The following is a 20320-nucleotide window of genomic DNA, read 5'->3' on the forward strand; positions in this document are numbered from 1 at the left end:
GAGCCCGGCTGATGAGTTGGAGAGATGGGGGGAGGAAAGAGGAGAGTTTGGCAAGTGATGCATGAAGAATCGCGCCCGGGAGAGAAGCAGAGATGCCACTTAAAGAGCCACGGACCGTTTTTAATGATTCCACTCCAGCGGGGCTCCGCACAAGGCGAGCTGAGCTTCACAGTTGACTTGACGCACTGAAGTGTGTGTATGTGTCAGCGTGTGTGTGCCGTCGTGTTTTTGAAAGACGTGTTTGTGCCGCAGGCGGCCGAACAGATACGACTGTTTTAAAGCTATTGCCTGTTTCAGCAGCAGCGGATGGAAGACGACGGGGAGAAGGGACTTCAGGCTTGGCTGCACACACACACACACACGCACACACACAGATCCATGCGCCAACTTGTGTGGCGCTGCGTTGGCTTGGGTTGGAATGACATGCTGGCACAGAAGCGGGGAGCGACCACACTCTCCCTTTTTGATAGCCGAGGTGATGGAGGATGAACATGGCTGACATCAGTTCCTGGAGTCAATAAACTGCTAAACCACCACAGCAGTGGTCTAAAAAGGCGCCCAGTGAGTGTGGCCCTGCTCAGATAGAAAATGGCCACAGTTGGTTTCCATGCTAGAGAAGGGCTTCACGACTCGAGCTGACATGGACATTTCATGGTTTCGCAGCACAAATGTTACATCAACTTTAGAATGGCTTCATCATGTTGGCTGCCACCGCGCCACACACTGGAGTCCAGACACAGTCCAGAGCAGGCAGAGACCCAGTCTTCAGAAGGGTGTACTGAACCACTGTCGGGTCACACGGCTGGCCATGGCTAAAAGGTCAGCGACCCCTGTTCAATCACCTTGTTATTTGATATCTCAAACTGATTCAGGTTCGAACCTTAGGACACATGTGCAGAGGATCTTCAGAGTTTGGAGTTTGTCAGTGATGAACAACAACTATTCCACACTCACACACACCTCTGCATGTTGGTGGGAGGAAACTGGAGCTCTTCTAGCATTCAGTTCCAGGAAATGTTTGACGGCTAACCAGGCTGAGTCCAGGCTGGCAGGACAGACGGGCGAGGAGGAGCGAGTCGAGCTGATGCATTCTTGATGAGCTGCTGAGGTCGGATGTCACACGCATGAGGGACCATGCAGGGTGGAGGAAAAGGCCACCACCCGAGAAGGAGCCTCTGCACCATCATCAGGGTGGTGATGAGAGAGAGGAGAGCGTGGCGGTCTGGAGAAGATGTGGAGTCACTGACGGCTGCAGAGGGAAGCGCTCTCCCTCAGCAGAAGCCTGGACGAAAGGCTGCTGCAGAATCACACATCCAAATCTGTATGAACAGATCAAGAGAAGCAGAAGTGACAGGTGCGATCGTGGCGCTCGCTGCTGCACCAGCATGTGTGTGTTTGTGAGAGGGGTGTGCGATTGTGTGTCCGAGGGCCTCGCCTGCTGCCTTATCTCTAAAAGAGACTCATTAACATAGAAATGACTTCAGGAGGAGAAGAACGGTGTTTCACCTCTGAGCAGAGGGGGAGGAAGAAGGTACCGGAGAAGAGCGAAGCAGGAAGAGGCTCCGAGGAGATGAAAGGATGGAGACGTCTGAGGAAGTGATGGATGAGAGAAAGATGAGAGAGGCTTTGATGAAGATGGCGCTTCCTGTTTGTGCTGCCAAACACGTCTCAAGGAGAGTTTCGTTTGTTTCACAGACTCAGACTCGCATTCACGCCGATCGGCTGACTAGCTAGCCAGGCACAGCAGCAGGGGGCGTGGCTGCAGGTCACGGCGACAGAACAGCCATGATGAGCACCACACAGGGCTTCAGACCGAAGCACTGACGGACAAGCTGGGCGTCCAACTCCAGGCTCGAGGGCCGAATCTGGCCTCCAGATACCTTCTCTGACCCGCCACAGAGTCAACCTCTGTGACTTGTCACACAAAGAAGCTCAACTCTGACACACTTAGCGACGCTAGCTGCAGCGTCTTGGTAGCGAGATGGCAGCAATATTCTCCCAAACAGAAGTGTAAACCATTCAAAGCACATTTTCTGAAACTGGAAAAACTGAAGTTCTTTCAGAATCATCATCAGTCGTTACAAAGATGGAGATCAAAATGCTAACAACAGCAGCAACAGTCGAGGACCACTGGAGACTCTGCTTAAAGCGCCACGGCCACCTCTCAGTCAGTGCAGCTCTGAGGACCTTGTTAGTAAGTCCCAGGTCTCGGGAGCATCTCAGTTAGCTTCAAATTTAATCGAAAGCTAATCTACAGTTCACCAACAACTCAGGCCCCCTGCAGTGCAGGCTGATATCTGCATGCTGGCTGCTGGTGGTGAACCCTCACTCCTGACCAGACTCAGGCGGATCTAAATTGTGGGCCCTGGTGTCACGGATCAGAAGACGGGGTCGACCTTTCAGGAGTGCAGCACCTCCTCCTCTTTGAAGCTCCATGTGCGGCAGGAGAATGACAAACGCCCGCAGAAGTGTGTGAACACGCGTCTTCTCCTCCAAAGAGGGAAAGATGGATGGTTCTTGAAAAGCAGAGCTGGACCTGCGGGTCTTTGCTCAGCGAGCTGGAACCTCCTGACGCCTGTGGCCAGCACTCAGCGTTCCAGAGGAGGAGGAGGAGGAGGAGGTGATGTGCATGATGCCTTCAGGCGCCGTGCCTTGCTACAATACATGTCAGGGCTCAGTGTTTGTGAGTCTCTGACCAGATGGGCATGTCTGCGGGGCGAGGGAGGACATGGAGAGGGAAGCTGCCTGTCACAACTATGATTTACGAGCTGCGAGGAGGCAGACACACCTCACTGTGGGGAGACACACACACGTGTTGAGCTCAGACTGAGAAAGACCATGGTCCTTTTGGTCCAGATTTCTGAGAGTGTTCAGTGTCTCATGGTTCACACGTCTGTGCTCAACACAATCCCGCTCAGTATTTCTGCTGTAATACTGTCTCTGGTTTTGTGTTTCTATATTTGGCTTTGTGTTTTCCTGGACACGTGTGTCAGATGCTGTGTTGATGCTCTTGTAGTTCGTGTTTAGTTTACATGTGCTTTGTTTGCCCTTGTTTTCTGAGTTGTGTGTTTGGTTGATGTAGAATATCCACAGACGTTTGTATTTTCTGTGTCACTCGCATCAGAATGTCGGTGTGTTTGGAGCAAAGTGTTTACTCAGCATTTCCAACGAGTGTATCAACGGTGTCCACGCTGACCTGGTGTTTGGTCTGCACTTGTGGTATGCACACACACTTTTGATGTTTAGTTTGGTGTTCGCTGTTTTGTATATTCGTGAAGGTTTCGTCGATACTTGGACCGGAGGCAATATGAAACTTTTAAAGCAAAAGACAGGGAAATATCGTATTGTTTTAAGACATCCCACACCTCGGTCCCCCGGAAGTCACGCAGGAAGTTGGACCTCTATCTCATGTGTTGTATTTCAAAGTCTCAATTTGAAGCCTTATTGAAAATGGATGTGTATATATTTCAAATAATACTTAACTTGATAACTAGAGCACCACAGGAAGTTACCCAGGAAGTCTGACCATGTCGTTTTAAAACAAAAACCTTGTGAAAATTCAGCCTACAGAATGTGAATGTCTATTTGCCTTTATTGTGAAAGGACACAGGGGATTGATGGCTGTGTGGTAACAATGTTGACCTCTGACAGTTGTTAGCAACGTAATGTTGTTGGCGTCTCGGGGGTGGGTGGAGCTTCTAATGCCTGTGAAGGACGCGACTGTCCGGCAGAGTGATGCGAAGGGACAGGATGGAGGGGAAGTGTGTCTGATGTGCGATGTGTGAGCGAGCATGGAATAAACCCAGTGAGCCTCTCAGTCATGCTTCTCCTGACACATCAATAAAATCATCCCCTCACTCCTGTCCGCTGCGACCTTTGACCCCAGAGCACCGCACCTGCCTGGTGAGGCGCATCGAGCCAGAGACACCCGGACCACAGCACCACACCACCGACCACACACACAGAGTCACCAACAAAACACTTGCAGAGAACTTCTTCAAGCCTCTGTTTCCACACTCCTATTTTGAAAAACTACACTGCTGTGATCCCAGGAAACAATAATATTATCATAAAATGCACTTTCATGTTCCGCGCACCAGACTTTCCCGCCATAGCTACACATGGAGCACACAAAACACCAGTTTGGCAGAGTAATTTATTATTCTACAGTCAAAACGTCACAATACACGTGTTTTCTGCTAACTCAGCACTTCTCTCCACACAGAACAAACCAGAAGTTGTGAAGCTCAGACACAGGTGTTAAATGCCGCGAGTCATCACATGGAAGCATTTAGGAAGGAAGAACTGAAGACAGTCTGCTTGCGTACTACTGAGCATGTCGCTCGACTGGAGGAAGCAGGAAACACAGCAGGGAGAGGGAGAATCTATTCACATGAGCTGGTCTGAGCTCCAGTGAGCTCGGAGGCGGAGGAAGACACTCCATCAACACTGTCTCAGCGTTGGCTAGCGAGGTTGTGCTAGCATGGTTAGCCACGAGCTTGCTGTTATTACGGCACCTTAAAATTACCTGAATCGAAGTGCGTGCGTTTACAGTAGGGGAGCGTCACTCGACGTTTGTGTTTCGGGGGTCACTTTTGACTTTTCCACGCCCAGAAACCGCTGGATCTGACGCACCAAAACAGCATTTTCAGGCATTTCCATTTTGAAACATCAACCCTGACGTGGAGGACGTTCACTAGCCAGAGTAGAAAGGGAAGACTGGTTCTCACACCAAGGCTCAGACGGAGGCTTACAGGAAACAAACATCTTAAGGATACGTCTCATCTAAAAGGAGCATGCAACACGACACACCCGCTCACATCCGTGCCTCAGATCTAGATGGGCTGATATTTACAGGGGGGAGGGACTGGAAACCTGGAGGGACAGAGATCCAAACACGTGACGGTCGTGGGAGGCCTTGGCACCTTGCGCCTCATGAAGCGCCTGATACCATCTGAGTCACTGAGTCGAGTCCATCAGAGCAGTAAAGCAGGCGACGCCACGCAGCAACACCAGTCTCCGAGTGTTTTTCCTTGGCAGGTGTGTGTCAGCGGTTTTACAAGCCGGCAGCAGCAGCTAACACAACTAACGGCTCGCAGGATCAGATCAGCGAGGCAGAACCACCACCAGTTGTGTTCCGGTGAAGCTTCAAGGTGACGGCTCAATGACGTTAGCTTTGTCATTTAATGCGACGCTCTGTTGGTCAGGAAGTTTCCGCTAGTCCATTTAGGATTCCTGCTGACGTACACTAGCTGCACAGTGCATTTCCTAGCTCATCATAGTTCACACGTTGGTGGCCACGATGCGAAACATCAGCCTTGCGTCTGGGGCCTGTTTCATCTCTGTGATTCGCCTGGACTGTGAATTTGGTTCCGACATGTTTCGGGTTCCAAAACTGCGCCGCGCTGCCGTGAAGCTGCGTGACCAACAAGCAGAGGAAAAAAAAGGGGTTTCAAACAAAACTTACTTCTGCGAATAAAAAGCATGTGATGGAGCAGACGGACAAGAAACGCTTCAGAGAGCCGCTCGCCCTAAATGGACAGACACTCAGGGTTCCACGTCTGAAGAGTCAGCCGGTGGAAGCCGCGGTTAATTTTTGGGGGCCACGTATTCGGGGTTGGTATAGGTGAAGCCCATGAAGTCCTCCTGGTCCATGTTCATGATGACCAACTTATCTGTGGGCGTCAGGTCCACCGGCATCTTGGTGAACTCCTTGTCGAAGTTGCAGGGATCGCGGCGGTTCTTCTGCAGATGGGAAGGAAGGGGGGCGATGGTGGTGGTATGAGTGGAGAGAAATTCACGTTAGAATTAGCTCCGGTCCACAGAGTAAGCGGAGGAGGGTCAAAGATGGAGGACGTGGGAGGCGGAGTCACAACCAAGGCAGCGTGTGGAGCAGCTGCCATTTACCCACAAGGGTCGAGTGTCGGCGTTGTGCCGACACACTGGAAGCGCAACACTCTTGACTGTAGAGGAAAACTTGGGCCATGTCACTGACAAGCTGCTCGCAGTATAGGTTCATAGTCTGGTTGAAGAAACTTAAGTTTATGTACGTTTGTGTTAACGTTTAGTTACGCAGCTGTGAAGAAACACATTCGAGGGCCACGTTTGTGAGAGCGTTCAGCCAGAGCTGGGGGGCCGTGTTGTTTTGAACATTTTAGTGAGCTCCATCTCCTCACACTTTCTGGAGCTATTTTGTACGGCAACACTCACCGACTCCCCTCATGTTCTTATCATTTTGATATGCATTGCCTTGTTGTGGCTTTTTTATTAGACAGAATGGATAGCTAGCCTTAGCATGAGCGACGAAAATCACAGAGCGCACAGTGAAAGCAGTTCGAGGTTAGCATTAGCTAACTAGCAGAAATAGCGGCTAGCTGACATTCAGGGACGTCACTTTGTCTTATGTTTCTAGTGATTGGCGCTAAATAAGGTCAGCTCTGCTGCCGCCCTACTGGAGGAGGAGTGAGCAGCATGACAGTGAGTCAAGGACGTGACCCTGTCCACGGACAGACCCACACTAAACAGAGAAAACCACAACGGTGGGAGCCCCACAAACACACATATAGCTGCAGATGCGGAGCAACAGGCCAAAGATGGGAACACACAACCGCGCGGCACACCATCGGCAGGACTCCTACCTTCCTCTGGAGGACCAGGTCCGGCTCCACCTGAGAGCTCGGGCGGTGCAGGAAGTGCCCCACAAATGTTCCTTCTGCACTCAGTTCAGCTAAGGTCTAACTGAAGTCCAGACACTTTCTCTGGATCTTCAGATGATGCACACACACACATGCAGCAACAGCGAAGGCCAACTCGTGATGTCTTCCATCACAGCGTGCTTCAACTGCAGCTAATGCTGTGAGGCAGAGAGATACAGAGGCAGGAAGAAGGAAAGACGCAACGGAGGACGCAGAGAGAGATGAGTATCAGTGGCCTTTGGTGGAGATGGAGCGATAGGCAGCGGCAGGAAGGCAGCAGCGTGAGGCCAGCACATGCACCCGCACGCTCCCCTGAGTCCTTCATTTAGTCTTAACACATCCTTCCCCACTCCTCACCCCGACCCACACTCTCCCTCACCCCATCTCTTTTCAGTAACCAGAGGATTAGCGGGAGACGAGCCCATGTCAGCTGAGGATGAGGGGGAGAGTGGGAGGCACGGGGGAGGGGGGAGGGCTGAATGAAAGGCAGTATCGAACGCTGACCTGTTTTGGGCTGATAAGCGCAGCCTGCTTTGTGCGGGAGCCACCGGCTTTAATTTGGGGGCTGCAACATTGGGAATTAATTATCAGAGGCGCCGGCGCTGCCGCAGCACGCCGCACTCGCCAGATATTACATCCACTCCAACGCAAAGTTTACACAGCTTGTGTGCTGGAACTGGGTGCCTCGTCCCAGCGGCAGGAGGACAGGCCTTCCCAGAGTCCAGGATGCTCCTCAGAGTTTCATTCCAACCTTCAGCTGCACTGAGCTGGAACACTTACTTACTACACTTACTACCTGACACTGGCCCTTTTTCCAAACCCAGTTCTTCAACACCGACTGCTACTCGGTCTGAACTCAGTCCAGACTCTTCACTACTGTAAGAACAGAATCCTTTGTCTGCTTGGTGGAAACATTCCACTGACTGACAAGAGGCGGCGCTTCTCTGACGCGCCCATCGCTAGCATGTTCCTCTGGAGCTTAGCATGACTGGCTGCAGAACGCCATCTTAGGGTCTGAAACAGAGGCGCATAGCATTCACGCGTGGATGCCGGCGACAAGAGCCAATCAGCTCCCTCGGAACTTTGCAACGGCTTTGTAGGTGTTAGAGTCGGCGGGAGCAGCAGCATGGTCTCTCCTCAACACGCCAACTGCTCTCACCTGAACCCCCCTGACACCTCCCCCTTTGCCTTTCACATGCTTCCATCTTGGTAGGCGAGAGAGGGTCTCCATGAATCCAGCCCTAGCTCAGGAGGAGTGGCTCGCCAGGCCGTACTCCGCATGTGATTTCCTTGAAGTCATCAGACCTGTGCTCCCCATCAAGGAAAGGCTCTTATGATAAGTGGCAGCCATGAAATATGCACAGCCGCCGGAGCCTCTCCAATCTCCTCCTGTCCTCTTCACCCCATGCCGCTTCCCTCACTCTTCTTTTTGTTCTGCTCGTTTCCATTTCCAATTTCGGTCACAACACACCCCCTCCCCCGGTCACCCTCCAACAATCTCATCTCTGGTCCTCAGCTCACTGTCCTCCACCTCCCAGGTATTGGGACGCGCTCCTTCACGCAGCGATTTGTCTTCAGCACCAGTTCAGGTTCGTGCACACTTGACCTACAACACTTAGCATCTTCATGTAGCTCCATCTCTGAGGTGAAGAAGAGGTGAGATGGACACAGTTCACTCCTTTATTTTGCCCTTTGTTTTTCTCCAAAACAAGCTATTTTGGCACATGGAAAGCATCCAAAACCTTTTTTTTCTCTTTTTTTGGTACAGTACATTTGTTAGCACAGAACAGTAGCAACATTAACTTTAGCAGAACAGCCACCCGAACAGGTTAGATGGGTATAAATCCAAAATATTTCTTTTTAAAAAAAAATCATGCAGTAAAGATTGCTCAAGGAAAAAAACTCTTTTCAACAACACTGAGCGCAGACCGGTGTGTTTGCGGCGGGAAACACAGACACGATACCTGGGTTTGGATTTCCGAGTTTGTTCAGGTCGACGGTAAAGAGCTGTCGTGGCTACACTACAGAGAGAACTAACACTGCGGAGTCCAGGCTGTTGGGCTCAGTGCCAACACCAGGTTATTGCTAGCTGTGAAGACGCAGCTTCAGTCGGCAGTGAGCTTCTCACCCAAACCCGCGGCTGCAGTGGTCAGTTCCTAAGCCTCGACCAACTGAGGAGCATTGGGTGTCAGAACCGTCCCAGCAGCAGGAAACGGGACTGCAGCAAGCGCCCTAGAAGGTCTGGCTCTGCCATTTACAAGGAAAACTCCTGCCGTGGAAATGAAGGGCGATATTTGAGACTGTAGGAGCCAGACTCAGGGAGGCAGGGATGAGGATGAAGAGCAGGAGTTCATTTCCGTGTAAATCACAAAACCAGAATGAAAACCCATTTCATAAACTGATCTCATGGTAAGACACAGATCACATGACTCCGCGGACCAATCGCTGCCGGGCCTCACAGGCAGCAGGGACTGACCACTGCAGGGGCTTCTATTGACTGCATGAGCTAGAGTCCACCGTACCCCGAGCTAAGTTGAGCAGCCGGGACTGATGGGATGGTCACCATAGCAACAGCCACATTCACACAAACACACACTGTAAACATAGCATTGGAGTCATGCTTCTCAACACGAAGGAACTAACTACTGGTCTCTTTTGTAACCACAGTTAAGTCAGAGTATAAGAGCTGTCTACCTACGTCAGCAACCGTCGTCAGGGTCACACAAACTCATGCACGAGAGGGTCAGGCATCCAGATTTTGGCTAAGATAAGATCAAACACTGATAGAAAAGCAGAGCGCACGGGGGTCATGACGAGCTGAAAGAGCCGAGAGAGAAAGAGCGAGTCCAACACAGCCAGCGGGAATGTCGTCAGGAATCCTGACTTCAGTGGGGCTCGTATTTTCAGCTTCAGTTGTCGAGTGAAAGGAACGGTTCTGCTGGATTCCTGACCATGACATTATGACCACCAGCCTCGCAGTGGCCAGCAGCCACAGAAGGGTTCCCACTTGAGAGCTACTGACCACTGCGGCCCTCACTCCAGCAGCAAAGTTGGAGCAGGCCTGACAGGTGGTCATAATGTTTGGCCCAGTTTACCTCTTGAATATTTATGGCCACATGTGTTGGACTCCCCTGCATATGTAGATTTAATGAGCGGCCCGTTTAGTTTGTAAATCCTTAATGAGCTGAGATCTAATGGTTCGGACGGACTCAGTTATGAAAACCCGAGACACTACTGCAGCAGATGTCGGTGCAAGCAGAGTGAGGTGTGTGAGGTCCACCCTAAAGTCCGGCCCAAATCAAGCCTTCTTGGAGGTGGCGGTGGTGGCGGCTCCAGGAAACTCCGGGTTGATAAAGGAGAATCCCTGGAACTCGTCTTGGTCCAGGTTCTGAATCACTTCCTCGTCAGGAGGGGTCAACACCGGCGGGTGGCGAGTGAAAAATCGGTCAAAGTTCTCCGCATCCCGTCCGCACTGTTGGGGAGGGGTCAGGGAGGGGGGGTGGATGAGCAGGAGGGGGAGGGGGTAGAAGTGGAGGGTTGAAACAAGATGACATCATTTGAAGTTCAAATATGAGAGAAGGTGAGATGAGCCTGAGCTGGAGATGGCGGGGGCCCACAGGAGGTCCAGAGTTACATCAGGTACGACGGAGGTCACAGCCATGTCAGGATCAACGGAGCAGTGACCCGTCTTTTTATCATTTTTATAGACATAACTGAGATTTCTTTTTAAATCTTGTCCGTAAAAAATGTAATTTCTGAGAAGATTAAATACGAGGTTCAGCTGACGCTTGTACAGCTGTGATTCATTTCCTTTAGGTGCAACAGAGAGCCAGCTTTACTTCAGAGCGCTGGAAGCGCCAAGCTGGCCTCGAACGCACCACAGCCTGTGTACCTGTTTCCACCTTACACAACACTCAAATGCTTTTCACTTCAACTTTCAGTTTCTTGTGCGACATTTGAACTTTTCCTTGTTTTCTAAAATATATGCATCATTAATAAATTGAAAATTTGAAGTCAGAAAACCTGTTTTTACACTGCGCAGGATGGAAACCAGAAGACTGATTCAGGATTAAAAACCTTCCTGTCTCTGCTTTGTCAGTTCAGGCGCATCTCTCCGTCCGATATTTGACAGGCAGCTAACAACCTTCAGCACCAGAGCGTTGGAGTGCACCTCCCCCGGGAAAACCTGCATTTAACCAGCAAAATGGCGGTGTCCACACAAGGCCAGTTCTGAAAAAGCCTAGTTGGAGGGTGATGTTGCCGCTGCAGCCCCAAAAACAGCACTTTCAGGAGTGGGAACCCAAGGCTCCCCCTCCATCAATCAGCTTAACTACCACAACAAGGGTCCGGCCTCCTCCTACAACGTGACCCAGAGGGAGACGACCAACTCGTGAAATCCCTCCAACTGAAGAGATCCAGCTGACACTGCAGAGTTTGGGGAAGAGGAAACGTGGGATCCAGAGGGTCACAGGGCAGCTGCTTACGGAGGCTTTGAGGACCAGGGAGCTCAAGTGAAGACCGTGTCATCAGACCTCTTCATTGAATCGAGGTACAAATGTTGGCTTGGCGAGGTGCACTCCACGGCAGGTTTGGTGAGAGGCTGAGCCTCAGCATGTAGAGAAACCAAAGAGACACACAGAAACAACTAAAACGTGAGAATGAAGATCGATGGGGGGATGGATGGAGGGATGGAGGCTGAAGAAGAGGGCGTTGGTCTGGACCACTGGACTCGTGCGTGTCGAGCCAAAGCATCCTTGGTTAAAGAGGCCCTGTGCTGAGCGTGCCACCTCACCCGAGCACCCCACCCCCCGCGGCCCCTCCCCGGGGTCGGACAGTGAGAAGAGAGGGGTCAGAACAGAGAAAAGTGAAGACGCCTGGAGATGGCAGAGACCACAGGGACAGACGACAGCCATGGGTCTCGCGGGACTTACGGATCTGGGCTTGAACGGCGGCTGCACCTCCTTGTTCTCCAGCTTCTCCCAGTCCATGTAGCGGAAGAAGCTGTGGTCCCGGATGTCCCGCTCGCCCTCCGGACCGCAGCCCAGTCGCTTGGCGGGATGCTTGGTCATCAACTGCGCGAGGACGAGAGAAAGCAGCCGTCAGTGTAGAGGCACCCACAAGCAGGGACGACCTTTGACCTCCGGACGCAGCCGGCTGGAGGTGTGTGTACAGATGTTTGGTCCCTTCCCTCACGACTCTGCCAACACTTCTGTGACCTGCTGACCTGAACCTCAGGTCCTCAGTGAAGAAGGTGTCGCCCTCCAGGTGGCCACTAACAGCCTCCCAAACAGCAGCACGTTCGACTGATGAAATATAGATGCAGGTGTGAGCGGAGAGGTTTCCGATCACTACCTGCACGCGCACACACTGAGCGTACAGACCACCCCGTGTTACACAACAATAAATATTTCATTCACGAGAGAGTGACGTCACCACAGACCACCATCACACCTGTCAGTCAAACTTCAGAGGAACCGTTCAAAAGACAGCCATGTTTTCACGTTCCCAAAATGGAAATACTGTGTTAGTCGAGGCAGACTCACGCACGCACGCACGCATGCACAGACAGACAGACAGACAGACAGACAGACAGACAGACAGACAGACAGACAGACAGACAGACAGACAGACAGACAGACAGACAGACAGACAGACAGACAGACAGACAGACAGAGACGGAGTGAACCCAGGAAGTGGTGTTGGGCCACAGTGGGAGCTGTGGGGGAGGACGGAGGCGAGTTTTCATGCTCCACTGAGGATCCACTACAACCCAGTGATCATCACTAATACATAACATGGAGTGACTGTGTGTGTGCTTGTATTCTAAACACTGTCCTTGTGAGGACCTTATGCCTTAATGGGGACCAGTTGGCTGGACCCCACAAGGTTGAGTCTGAATCTGAAGGTTAAACCGTCAAAATAACTGGGTTCCAGTTTGGTTCAGAGTCCTGCTTCAGGTGTTTTGCTTTGGTTTAGGGGAAGATGCTGGGGTAAGGACATTGGCCAGGAGAGGTGCCCACAAGCGCAAAGAGACAAGTGTGTATAAACAACACACTAGAGAGAGAAGCTGAACAATGAGTGCAGCAGGACGGAGGACAGTTGTTCCTCCTGCTGCTGCCTCCACAAGTGAGAGACACTCACCCCTTTACAGATGGCCACGGCCTCTTTGGACATGGACTTGGGGTACGAGACGTGATGCTCCATGATGGACTGGAACAATTCGTCTTCATCCTCGCCGTCGAAGGGCGGCTGGTAAGAGAGAGAGAGGGGGGCGATCACCATGATGAGACCTCATGCCAGGCCTGACCTGTGAAAGGTTCCGACCACGACCCACATCTGGACTCACCTGCCCAGCCAGCATCTCATACAGCAGCACCCCGAAGGCCCACCAGTCGACAGACTTCCCGTACGGCTGATACGCGATGATCTGTGGAAAGAGACCAACCCGTCAGTGCCACGTCTGCGCTGCCACAGGCCGGATCACCAGCGCCGGACCTCCGGAGCGATGTAGTCTGGTGTTCCACAGAAGGTCTTGGTGGTGACGCCGTCGTTCATGTTCTCCTTGCACATGCCGAAGTCTGCGATCTTGATGTGTCCCTCACAGTCCAGCATCACGTTGTCCAGCTTCAGATCCCTGTAGATGAGCCACGCAAACACACTGACCCAAGGTTCAACTGAAGAGGACCCAAGAGCAACTGAATCAACATCTCTACATTCACTGCCCCAGGTCTCTGGGAGACTGTCCCAGCTACACAGGGGAGCCAGGAGCCAGGAGACACCCTGCACCCTGAACACAGATTAAGCTCTGTTTAGTTCTGACAAGGGGAGGAAACCAGAGTGCTCTCCGACGCTGGTGAGTATCAGAGCCAGCCCCTCCAGCCGGGAATCGATCCTGTGACTCCGTGCTGCCCACTCACTTCTACACTGGCTGTTAGCAGAAACAAGTGTGATTTACCTGTAGATGATGCCCTTCTGATGCAGGAAGAACAGACCGATGGCAATTTCTGCGGCGTAGAACCTGCACACAGGTGAGGACAAGGAGATGAAGGACGGGACAGGAGGCGTGCAAGGTCTGCACATGTCAACACAAAGGTCGTAGCTGTCTGCAGGAGGCCAGCAAGCAGCTGATAAGACCAACAGGCGTCTGGACACGCGTCTGCCCAGCCGCAGCCAAAGCTTCGCAGCCAAGGCTCCTCATCATGTCACACATGCAGTTCAGCCACATCACGGACACGTCAGACCAACAGCTACACAGAGGATTAAGATGAAAGGATTTCAAAAGGGATCTGTCTCTGTTGGACTCGCCCTTCAGTGTTCCAAACATGAGGGAAGCGTCTCTAATTCCCTGAATGAAGGGCGAGCTTGGTGGCGCCGCACCTCCTCCGCAGCCCAACGTCAAAATGTGTCATCTGCTGGGGTCGATCTGACGCCCGGGATCTCGCCATGTTCCATCATTATGCCGTGCACTTTTGGTGGGATCGGACCTCAGTTGCAGCAGGTTAACATAGAGCATCGCTCGCATGAGTGAGCCACATGCGGGGCTCCTGACTGGATTCAACTGAAGAACTGGCAGCTGGAGACAAACTGAGGTTGGGTTTCAAGGCCGCAGGTGGTTACATATCAGGCAGTTATCCACTACGGCTGAGCTCATGAGGTTTAAGGCACAAGCAGCGGTCTTGACTTCATCACCGGGAACAATCAAATGGAGATGATAAACCTGAACTGGGAACTGTTTTCCAGACTCGCACTGGCAACTCTCACCACCATGGTTTCAGTCAGCCACCAGCTGAGAAGCTGAGCTCCAGGTGTTTCCAGCTGGAGAGGTAGGACTGAGCAGCCTGGTGGTCTCTCCCTCCCATCAAGCAAACACCAGCTTGCAAACTAAAAATCATTCAACGCTTCATATTGTGTTATAAACACTGGAAAATCTGCACCGCAGCCAGACCCTCATGACTGCCCTCTAGTCTCAGCAAACTGGTCACTGTGAGACTGTTCCAGAGTCTTGGTTCTCAGAAGCCTAATAAGTGCTAAAGCACGAGACTCGGCTGTGAATGTGCGGAGTGTCTGAGCACAAAGATTCTGACGGTGAGCCACTTGTCAGCAAGACTTGATCAATCCAAACATCTCATGATGGTGAACCATCTCAGCAGCAGCTCCAGTGAGAGCAGGAAAGGTTGACTCACACAGCGTGCGGCTCTTTGAACTTGCCGACTTGCTGGATCTGGTACATGAGATCTCCGCCGTTGATGTACTCCATGACAAAATAGAGTCGGTCCTGCAGGGGGAAGAGAAGGGGTGTCACACGAGAGTGAACAGAGGGGCAGCTTGGCTGGGATTAGGGGTCAAGCTGGAAGAGAAAAGGCAGGAATTGAGGAGCAGCTGGAAATGGAAGTGGTGAGGAAAGGTCGTCGCCAAGGCAAAACAATTCAGGAGCCTATTCTGAGACAATATCTGCAGAGATTGGCAATAACACCAGACCGTGGGACGAGTGCGTGACTGCGACTACATGAGGGCCGGAGGGGCCCCACCACCTGCAGTTCTGATGTGATGGCAGCAACACAACTATACAATTACACAGGTGGTCATTATGTTTTGGCTACCCAGCACATTGATCCAGGTGAGCTGGACGTGATCAAGACACTTGAATAGAGAAGACTTCAGCCCGAGCTGCTGCTCCTGTCCAAGCTCCACAGACTGAGCCTCTTTATTGGTCAAGCACAAGTTAGTTCCTCACCATCTGCCAGTAGAAGCACTCCCATGATGCACTGCAACAGTTAACGCTTCACTAACTACAGCACCATGCACGTGCCACCCACCATGGTCTGGAACGTGGAGTGGAGTTGAGTTAGGAAGGGAGGCTTCCCCGCTAGAGCCAGCACTCTCTTCTCCACCATGGTGCACTCCACATCATCGTCCTGGATCACCACGTCCTTCTTCAGAATCTTAATGGCGTAGAGGTCATCTGTTCCTTTCCGTTCAGCCAGCATCACCTGCAGAGGAGGAGGAATGTGAGAGCTTCCGCACAAGCAATGTTCACGGAGCAGAGCCCTGGATTCTCTGAACCGCAGAGCAAACACAGCGAGGGCTGGCGGCTCTTCACTGACAAGCATCACCGGATCATCATCGGATTGACTCAGACTTTCTGAGACAGACTCAGTAGGACCGGTCAGTTTGAAAGTGAGAGAATACATTTCATTCGCTTCACATCTCACTGTGCAAGTTTACTCCAGGCACTCCGGTTTCCTCCCACAGTCCAAAAATAGTGCAGGTGTGAATGGTTCTGACTTTTCTGCCAGTGCAGATATTTTCAGGTGGTGTGATGGGACTGAGCAGCCTGGTGGTCTCACTCTGACTGAGAGACTGAACCAGTTCCTTCTGCTTCCAACTACACAGCTGTCTCTCGAGCATCGCAGCAGGAGGAGCTCAAGGTAACTGTTACAATGTGTCCACAAGCATCTGCCGCCGAGACGATGCGTGGCCAGATGCCAGGGGTGGCAGCGGTGACCCGCCATCTTCCCGGCCCCCTCCACACACGTCACCAAATGACATCCTCTGGACGCCGGTGGAGATCAAGCAGGCTTTGAGGAGAACAGAGACGGGAACTTTAATAGGCCCAGATAAAGGAGGAGAGTGATGAAGCACGTTTCAGTCAGTCACAGAGTGCTGAATCATCATTTAGGTCACCTGAGCGGGAGAAGACAGGAGAGATAACGAACACAAAAGAGGAGACGCACAGCAAGAGCAGCAGCGTCGGAGGCGATTCAGCCACTATTTACTGCTTAATTATACGTGTTTCTTTAAAGTGTCCTTCACAGACACAGCTAATCTGAAGAGGACGAGCGCTTTAATCCGGCAGTGTCATTCCAACTTTCTCCCTGACTCACTCAAGTTCTCACTGTCCTGCACCGAAACTCCCCACAGTGAGGCAAAAGCGAAAGCCACGGAACACAAGCAGATGTTCCCGCCGGAGTCTCCGAGAACATCCGGTCAGATCAGTCCTGGACACTGTCTCCAGCCAGAGACATTTGAAACCAAATTACCTCCAAAATGATTGTCAAGGCTCTTAAAGTGGGAATTACTCAGCGTTTATCTCCAAACATCTGTGCGTGAAGGACCCTCAGAAAGTGACTGAGCTTTCAATTAAAAACTCTGACACGAGCGTGTGTCGAAACCCACCGGGCTAATTGAGTTTTGGGACCTTGACTAAAAGCTATTTCAACTTTTTATAACATTACTTTTGTTCATTTGCATAAAAAGGGAGCCAAATAAAGGACGGAGCTTCGTCTGCTCCACCGACCCGTGTGTGATGGAGTGATGAGGAGGCGTGACCCGACGAGCGTGTCAGCTCACCGTCATGAGCTGGACACAGACTGAGCCCGTCCATGGTGACGGTCCATGAACCGGCGCGGGTTTGTATTCAGGAGCACATAACCTGTAGATGGGTAATAAATGGTGAAGGCACCTCAGGGTGTGTCTTCAGGAGTCCAGGTCATCTGAGTGACTCCAGGCGCTTCTGTACGTGAGATGGAGGGTCAGACGGAGGAGCCGTCCTGGGATTATTAACTGTCACGGGTTGGAAGTGGCGCAGCGGTAAATTCACGCCGACTTTGGAGGGAAATTCATGAAGGAAAGTAGCAGAGGTGAGTTTGGTTTCTTCACGTCATGAATCATTTGTTCTTTGCTCCGTCACAGTCCATGAAGCCTAAACTCACTTCAGAGACGAAGAAGCATTAACCTTGCAGCTGTTTGTGGAGTCTTCACCTCCAAAGAGCTCAGCTGAAAATCACAGCTCCTCCCTCCTTGACTCATCCAACACTTGGAACATCACATGTTCATGCACAAGTCAGACAAATGACAGGGGTCTGGAGGGCAGCTACCTGAGGCCAGAAGCAGGGGACACCCTGGACCAGTCCCATCCATCTCCATAGGCTTTGGACTTTGGACTGTTAGAGCACCCAGAGGAAACCCACACAAGCACAGAAGAGGAAGAACTCCACACAGAGCTTGTCCAGCTGGACTCAGGAACCGAGGTGCTACCAAACTCGGGTCCCAGGGGCCAAAGCTGGCCGACGAACTCTGCACCATATTCATCATGACCTCTGATGCATGACCAGCTGATCATAACTCAGTCACTGATGCAGAATCTTCCAGAAGAGGGATGGAAGTCGGTCGCTGCGTGACCTCAACACTGGCTTCTGCAGCTTCAGTGCTCTGAGCCCATGGTCTGAGTGGAGAGCAGGGAGAGGATGGTGACACAGACAGACACTCCACACTGTTCGTTTGAGATGAAGATGATGAAGCCTCACGTGAGGGGACCTCACCACACTGGGGCGTGCGTGCGTGCGTGCGTGCGTGTGCAGCAGTCTTATGATGCAGATATTCTGAAGCACAGAGGCAGAAGATCTGCTCTGAAGGTACGAGCCTCCCACGCACACACTTGTGTCGCTCGCGTTGATCCGTCGCTTGTGTCAGCACCGCTGTGTGTGTGTGTGTGTCTGTACATGTACTAATATCCTCACGTGGACCAATCATTGACAAGACACTGACTTGTGAGGATATTTAGGCTGGTCCATACAGTGTGTGTTTTGAGGGTGAAAACATCAAAAATATAATCGAGATTAAGGTTAGCCATGTGTTTCGGATGGTTAGGTTTTGGGTGATGGCCCTGAGAGGTCCTCACAAGGATAGAGAGACAAGCACATGCGTGCTTGTGTGTGTGAGCAACAGTGTTGCTGGATATTCCAGAACGACAGACCCTTGACTTCCCTTCTCCACATTGATGTACCAGTGTGGCTTTAAAAGCCTGTTACCATGGAAACAAGCAGCTGGCGCACAGGTCGCCTCACAGACAATGCTGTCTCTCCCTCCCTCTGTCTCTCTCTGTGTCACTTGTTCCTTCTCTCCCCAACATTTACCCAATTTTCTCCCTCCTCCCTTCTTTCTCTCTTCCCTGCCTCCATTTTCATTCATGTCAGTCTTCCGTCGCCAAGGTGCACCCCTCCTCTCCCCCACTTCATTCACACTGACATTTTTTTTCCACCTCTCTCAGCTCATTCATGTTGTCATCCCTCGCTCGTCACACCCGTCCTCCTCGTCTCTCACCTTTCCATCTTCCCTCGCTTCAGCTCGGATGCTTCCTGTCGATTCCGTTCCTCGCTTGAACCAAGATGGATCACTCACCCCCTCACCCTCGCTCGCCACGAGTCCCCCACCTTCCTCCAGTTCACCGGGATGTTCACTGATGCCCAGTCCCGCCTCAAACACATGAAAACATCTGAAGGTCGTTCAAGGTTGCCAAGGCCGACAACACTCAGCGGGAAGCCTAAAGCATCATCCTCACTTCATCCTCACCAGTCGCGTGTGGTGAGGATGAAGAGGAAGGGAGGCTCACGGACACGGTGGAGAAGAGGAGGAGTGAGGAGGAAGTCCTGGTGGCCCCTTGAGACTCGGTGGAGCACTAAGTTCAGACCCACTGATGGCTGGCCATTGAGAGTGGCAAGCAGATTCTGACCCGACCCACGCCCAATCTGGAGACGGAGCCGGATCTTCCAGCCGCCACATGCTCGGACCACAATCCAGCGGCGGACCCACAGAGATGAAAGACCAAATCAGACGCACTGATCAGGGAGGGTGACCAGATCCCAGAGGTTAAAGAGCACATGTCTGACTGGAGGCCCCGAGGCCAAATCATCTGCGGTGACTTAAAGATCGGACACATGACAACATGGCGAGTCTGGAGGATGCCAGCATCACGTTCTGCCAGCGACCTAGACCCTCCGGACCAGGATCAAGATAAGAAGAACCACTGTCAGAACTAGAACTATCCTGCTCCACCTGACCTCCACGTGACCTGGTCAGCGCACTGCTCTTCTCTGAGGTGTCACATCACTCCTCTCTTACCTTGCCGAAGCTTCCTTTGCCCAAAACCATGAGGAAGTTGAAGTCAGACAGCTTCATTCGATCCTGGTTGCCGTTGGAGTCGAACCTGGAGGCTGCGTTTGCCGATTTGCCCTCAGTGTTCTTCCCCGGGCCGATTTTCGCCCTCTACATCAGGAAGACAGACATGGAGACATGCCGTTACTCAGGGTTCATAAGCTTTCTTCCCCTCAGGCCCCGGTGGTGTTCCCGGTATGTTGTTGAGCAGAACAGCGCTCACATGCCTCTCTGCCAACACGGCCCTTGGTCTGGAGGAATATGACCTCACATCACCATTGAGCTCACCAGACTGTAATTATATGTTAGTTCACTGTTATCAAGTAGGCGGTCCCGTTGTTATGGCCCCCACCTAGAGGGCGCTGTGGTCCATCTCACATCCATTTGAACATGTGTGACGGATTTGTTTATTAAAACATGCGTCTGTTTCTCCGGGCAAACTAAATGACAGCTTCACCCTGAGAGAGAGAGAGAGAGTGTGTGTGTGTGTGTGTGTGTGTGTGTGTGTGTGTGTGTGTGTGTGTGTGTGTGTGTCGGCACACTTCCCCAGAGAGCCAGTCTCACAGAACATCTGAGGACCGTGACCTTGAGGAGATGGAGGGAATGAAAAACAGATGGAGAGAAGCACACAAGGGGGCGCTGAAGGTGACAGAGGACAGAATCCCTGAGAGAAGGAAACAGGGAGGGAAGAT

At 51.9% G+C, this 20320-nt stretch overlaps 1 protein-coding gene across 2 annotated transcripts in view; it reads right to left on the reverse strand.

Annotated features, from left to right (window-relative positions):
- Positions 1 to 4120: 4120 nt before the first annotated feature.
- The window catches only part of LOC128750578 (protein kinase C beta type), a 40892-nt gene continuing 24692 nt past the window's right edge, over positions 4121 to 20320 (reverse strand). The window contains exons 9-17 of one of the 2 annotated variants that reach the window (XM_053850834.1): positions 19596 to 19739; positions 15512 to 15685; positions 14879 to 14970; positions 13651 to 13713; positions 13191 to 13329; positions 13042 to 13122; positions 12837 to 12944; positions 11627 to 11767; positions 4121 to 5745 (exon numbers count right to left, since the gene is read on the reverse strand). In XM_053850834.1, the coding sequence (XP_053706809.1) occupies positions 5590 to 5745; positions 11627 to 11767; positions 12837 to 12944; positions 13042 to 13122; positions 13191 to 13329; positions 13651 to 13713; positions 14879 to 14970; positions 15512 to 15685; positions 19596 to 19739 (1098 nt within the window). In that variant the 3' untranslated portion in view covers positions 4121 to 5589. Of the gene's footprint in view, positions 5746 to 5787; positions 10168 to 11626; positions 11768 to 12836; positions 12945 to 13041; positions 13123 to 13190; positions 13330 to 13650; positions 13714 to 14878; positions 14971 to 15511; positions 15686 to 19595; positions 19740 to 20320 lie in introns of those variants that run through there. The other variant, XM_053850833.1, reaches the window with a different exon arrangement.

The sequence above is a fragment of the Synchiropus splendidus genome, chromosome 19 (assembly GCF_027744825.2).
Source record: "Synchiropus splendidus isolate RoL2022-P1 chromosome 19, RoL_Sspl_1.0, whole genome shotgun sequence".
NCBI classification, from domain to species: Eukaryota; Metazoa; Chordata; class Actinopteri; order Syngnathiformes; family Callionymidae; genus Synchiropus; species Synchiropus splendidus.